The 6,000-nt window shown below is 38.2% G+C and overlaps 1 protein-coding gene across 2 annotated transcripts in view; it reads left to right on the forward strand.

Annotated features, from left to right (window-relative positions):
• wdr27 (WD repeat domain 27) overlaps positions 1-6,000 on the forward strand; it is a 49,062-nt gene that overhangs the window by 28,818 nt on the left and 14,244 nt on the right. Inside the window, exons 23-24 of one of the 2 annotated variants that reach the window (XR_006828417.1) lie at positions 868-966; positions 1,534-1,669. Coding sequence is in view for 1 of the 2 variants with exons in the window: in XM_046071110.1 (XP_045927066.1) it covers positions 868-966 (99 nt within the window). In the remaining variant the exon portion in view is untranslated. The remainder of the gene's footprint in view (positions 1-867; positions 967-1,533; positions 1,670-6,000) is intronic. The other variant, XM_046071110.1, reaches the window with a different exon arrangement.

The following is a 6,000-nucleotide window of genomic DNA, read 5'->3' on the forward strand; positions in this document are numbered from 1 at the left end:
CCTTGCCTAAAAAGTGTGAGTTTTACCGGATTGTTATTGTGATACTGGCATCAATACTTGATGTCTCTTCTGGATTTGCTGTTTGATTTTTTCAAACGTGAGTATCAGGAAGCTTTGATAATTTTCAAAAAAAAGTGTATTTGATGCAAAATTTTGATGCTTGACAGTTTTCGATATCCGATGCTAGAGACATTTGATTGCTTACCCAAAAAGTACTGAAGTTTGATACCCAGATTATTATTTTTTTAAATACACTGGTTAACTTATCTCCAGAGTGATCTGGGTTTAGTCCAGCAGTTGGGACAACCCATTCTGGCACAGTATTACATGATTTTTTGCATGTGTATTTGATATCAACAAGAGCCAAGTCTCACTGTCAAGTTAATCTCTGAACATATTCACAAACTCCAAGTGATCATCAAGAAAACTTTAATCAGTATGATAATATTAACAGGAAACTATGATGTATTAAGGTGTTCACAATATATACTCTTTTATTCGCCCCAAACAACCAATGGACATTGGCAGTACACACAGTAAATGCATATGTATGAAGTCTGCCTGCGTGTGCTGGAGCTCAAACTCAAAGCAATTACAAATCTTCAGCAGGATGAGCACAAAGTTTTTCCTCAAAGTTGAAACGATCCCTAAAGCAAATGTGCATCTATTTGCACCTGTTTGTGTCTTCCATTTACATTGTACCACATTTCATTTGTGCTCCTTCTTCAGTCTTGTGTGTACTGTACATACTGTAAACCTATTCGGCGGGGCAGCTTAACTCTTTTTATATAGATTGATCGTGTACATCACTGCATGGTTACAGTTCATGCTTGCTTTTGTTCATGTAGTCCATCTGATTCATTTCAGGCCTATGTGTATGACATCCGTAGCAGCAGCTACCTCTACAAACTCCAAAAACACTCAGACACTGTGCTCAGTGTGGCTTTCAACCCTGCCACACCAGAGGTAAGTACCTTCCTTTACCTTCTGTCTTTTGGGTTCTGTTGCTTCCTTTCTCTTACAACTCCTCTACCATGATCTCAATGCCCCCAATCACCTTAAATAAAGCATCAGTCGAGTTTCTCTACATCCCAGTAAACTGTTGACCAGAGTAAATATTTTGTACAGATTCAGTAACTGTCTTATATCACACAGCTTACCTAGAGGTTGTTGTTTTAACTTTCCAGATGTTGACCTATGTTTACTCTGCATAAACACCCCAGGGAATATGCATACAGGCAACAGTGTTAATGTGTGTTTACCTTCCACTCTGATAATGCAGGCACAGCAATAGCCTCTGTAGGCACACAAGACCTTCTTAATGCAGCATAAGGATAACTTTTTATTTACATTTATTTTCAAGATTTTCAGTTCTCAGTTTTGATATTTTGTCTGCATCCTAAACAACAAATTGACCTTAGTAAGAAGTGAGATAACACCTATCCCCTACACACCCCAGCCACTACAACACTGTTAATCAGTGGATTTTGTTCAGATTGAAATATTGTTCTTCATCTCAAGAATCTTCAACAGGTATGAAAGAAAAATGCTTAAAAGCAGAGGTCACAGTGAAAAGCAGTGTCAGTCAGAGTTCATGTCGCCTGACCAATTAAAGTCTTAATTGGCCACAGTGCACTGAGTGTACTCTACCTGGTAGTCTAAATACAAGGTAAGAGATACAAGGTAAGAGGTACAAGGTTGCTTATTTGTCATTATACAACACAAGCTTGTATATTCGAAAGGTTATAGTCCCTTCATGCTACACACACAGAACTTAACAGATAATTAAATTAGTATTAAAATATGGTTACATTTAAATAAAATAAAATGAAATAAAACAATAGATTATATACAGTTATTTATAATATATTAATGGGCACCAATGTAACCAAGCAAGTGAATTCCTGCAGTTTGACCATTTCTTTTTCACACGTAGCTATCAAGTATGTCTGTCATGAAAATGTACATACAGCAACACACACACCAGTGAGGATCACGGAGAACTGGCTTCCATGTAACATCAAAGGTAAAGCTAGCTGAGCTAGCGCTGCATTTTAAAGTTCCACAAAAGGCAACATTAAAAAACTGTTATCAGCATCCAACCTAATATTGTTTTTTTGTTTGCTTCAAATCAGGCTTAACGTTTACACAGTTTCTCTTGACTGTCCCTAAGTATTACAACATTTGTCCAACAGTGTGTGGGACCAGCCACATTAGCCGCTCAAGTTGAACAGGCTAACCTACAAAATAAAGAGTAAAACAACATAAAACATTGCAAAACTTACTGCTTTCAAGTTGGGTCGCAGACAGCCAGCATTGATCCATCCTTGAGCTTGAACCCTGTTTAAAAAAGCAGTCCATAGAAAAATGCACACACACGTTGCCATCAAAAGTAAACTTTATGCATTCAGCTCTTCTGTCCTCCGAGGTTTGAGGGCATGATGTAGCAATTTGTGCTGGTTCTTGGTGTCAGTAAGTTTGGAGCAGAGTAAGTAAGTTAGGCCTAGCAGACTTCCTGTCTTGTAAGTCTATTAAACCATACAGTTATAAAAACAGAAACACATTTGTTGAGTCAAAAAATATATGAATGTTATTTTGTTATTCACAATTAATGTTATTTCTAACTCAATATAGCCTCAGTTAAAACATAAAATATAAATGCATCTACAAACACTTCTGAGACAACAACTATTTTTCTAAATTTTAGCCTCCTGGACCAATTCCATTTTCATTTAAACTGAATATCCCCCAAATCGCTCTGTGGGTTTAACCAGTGGTGGCCAGTTTATAGTCCAATCAGATAATGACTACCGCTCTTTCATGCTATAACTCTGTGGGCTCTAGTGAATGACTTGGTGCACTGTACTGATCCACTTTCATGACTGGCAGCCTACAGGGTTGTTCCAACCTGTGATTGGCTGCACAGTTCCTCTGTCGACTAAAGATGCATACAGGGTTGTGCTTGTTCAGTTCATTAGCTGCTTTTCAACTTTTCTGGTGATTGTTTTTTGTTTTTTTTTTACACGATCCCATGTAGTTTAATGTAATGCCATTTTGTTGCATTCTGTCTGAAGGGATAGAAAGGAGTCAAAATTTAATATTGATGGTATTGCATGAGTGTCAAATGTCAAAACACTTTAAAATGCTTCAGTTTGTTGCTGTGATCTCCTTTCAGCAGTTTTCTTTGCTTGGCCCAATATCAACAGTGTGAAGTAGTAGATACCCAAAGAAATTCAGGGACTACTTGGAGTCTCACCATAGAAAATATAAAGTAAATCTTAACACACGACAAAGACCTTTGTCTATCTTGAATTGCCATTACAGGAAAAACAGAAGTCAAAGTTTAGAGTGCTATTTCATACCAACATCCTTTCAATGTCTCCAACAGAGCAACAATTCCCTTTGGAAATGTTTTATTGTCCAGTTAATGATTTTCTTTTGGAACTGTTCACTGCAAGTAGATTTGCAAAAGAAACCTTTTTAAAAAATAACCTCACATCCTCTGCTAGATGTCTCATGAGACTTCTTGTTGACTGTCTTTTGGACATATGTTTTAAATCTGCATGTCCATCTGTGTAACTCCATTCAGTTAAATTTTGCAGCACAATGATACATTCAGATTTCCACGTTTAAAAGTGGAAAATTTGATCCATGGCCATTTACTGGCTGAATTACAGTAATCTGCAGAGTTTGAAGACACACTTCATTAGTCAGAGCTTGCTCGCTCCCCAACAGTACTTCTGTGCATTCTATTTTGTTTGGTCAAAGCAGAAAAAAAAACAAGAAAGGTCTGTTGACTGTACCTTTATTGAGTTTTCCACCACAGGTATCAGGTGAAATCAGGCAAATGTTACTTTAATTGCTTTGATCTTTATTAAGCTCAAATTAGGACACAAATGTGAATACTTACTATAGTTGCAGTAATGCCTTGACAAATTATTTCCACCTGGAAATCTGTCCATATCCTTTTAAACATGTTCAAATGTGTGCAGTTAATCAAAATATAGTGTATTATCATGTATCAAATTGTATGAATCTTTTCATGAGGTCAATCCTCACCCTTGGCCATCAATTCTTCCTGTTCTCAGATTTGTGTCACTGACCATCTCATACTGCAAGAAACTGCCAAGATTTGACCAGATTGAAGTTGTAAAACTCACAAATATGTGATGAAATGTGGAGGGCTCCGGAGGTTTTGCAGCTAAATAAAGAGCCAGAACAAGTCTTCCCACCTTGGAAATCAGGATGTCCCCATAAGCACATCCTGATTCAAAGTACGCTAAAAGTCACTTGCATTCCCAAAATAGGATTTATGTTGCTTTGACACATATTGACTGAGTGAGAAAACATTTAGTTACAGTCCCTGGGTCTTGTGAGTGACTAGACCTCTTGCTTTTAATATAGTTCTGAAAGCATGAGGTCTTTTACAAATTTTTTTCTCATGAAATAAACTTGTTTTTTTATACTAACCCATAACCAGTAACACTGTAGCTTATTGAATATAGCTTCTTATTAACCAAGCAATTCTGTATTGGCAAACTGTATGCGCCACTGTTTTTCAAGCCATTTTCTAAATGCAATTAGAACAACAGTCTTGTGTGTTCACCGCTGCACAGTTACCTTTTGTCTTCCTACCCGAAGGGAAAGAGCTGTTCTTGATCAGTGGCTTAAATCAACATTCACTGTGGCCTATTTAATCTTTCTCAGGCACTCTTAGAGGGAGAAAGACCTCTGAAATGTACATCAAACTACGATAAAACAATATGAAATTGAAAGATTTGCATCCCTTGAGATCTTATTTTTAGACAGTTTTTCCAAATGAATTCCAGGGTGGATTGTCAAAACAATCCCAGGCTTTCAGCTGTATTAAACAGTTTCCATATGTCATCACTTAATGATGTGTTAGCCTAAGAAGAATTAAGAATGGACATTCATTCATCTTCTCCTTATTTACATTGGAAATGATAGCTTGACAAAGCAATCTCAACTCTCTTGTCATGCAGGGTTTGTTTTAAAGAGGTGGTATTATGCTCATTTTCAGGTTCAAAATCTTAATTAGGGGTTGTACCAGAACAGACTTACATGGTTTAATTTTCAAAAAACACCATCTTTTTCTCATACTGCACATTGCTGCAGCTTCTCTTTTCACCCTATGTGTTGTACGCTCCGCTCTTGAGCTACAGAGTGATGCATCTTACTTGTACAAAATCTTTGTTGGGAGTCGCACATGCGCAGTTCCCAGGTAAGGACTACTAGCCAATCAGAAGCAGAGAAGGGCGGTTGTAAGAAAAAAGGTAGTGTGATCCAAATCAAAGCCGTTTCAGACTGCGACCGTAACCTAGCAGATGGTATAAGTTACTCACAAGTCCACAACCACACAATATAATTGTTCCACATCTTACCATTAGGACTAAACGTTGAACTGTTGCCGGTGTTCTGACGATCTATGCTGCCTTGACGAAAAATGCTACCATAGTGCAAATCAATAGACTCGACTCTACTTGGCCCTGCTCCGTTTTACATTGCAGATAGAACCCAGAGATAGTATGTAGCTTGTCGTCATAGCGACGCCACACACTACTGCCGCGACGTAATGTTCAGTGTGACACACACACGGCAGCGATCCACACAGGTCTTAAAATATATACAGTCTACGGTTAAAACGTTTCAATGTGAAGACAGATAAGCGGTATGAAAACCTTCCAGCTGTGTTTTCCTCTGCCGTTGTTGCTGCAGCGGTCTGTGTGACGGCGGGAGCAGAGGGCTCTGTGAGCGGGCGGCTGGCCGGCCTCACACGATCCTCCCGCGGGTTGGTACAGGCTTCCCCCGCAGCCACTTGCAGAGCTCCTCAACTCCGAAAATATTCAAGCACATTTTTGTTCTGCCATCACTTCTCGTAAAACTGTCAATATTCGAAATCTACACAGCTGATTTCTCACCTCAAAACTTCTCAGAAGTGGATTTAGTGATGAAATTCTATACGAAACTGTAAAATATAAA

This window comes from Micropterus dolomieu, linkage group LG15 (assembly GCF_021292245.1).
Source record: "Micropterus dolomieu isolate WLL.071019.BEF.003 ecotype Adirondacks linkage group LG15, ASM2129224v1, whole genome shotgun sequence".
Taxonomy (NCBI): Eukaryota; Metazoa; Chordata; class Actinopteri; order Centrarchiformes; family Centrarchidae; genus Micropterus; species Micropterus dolomieu.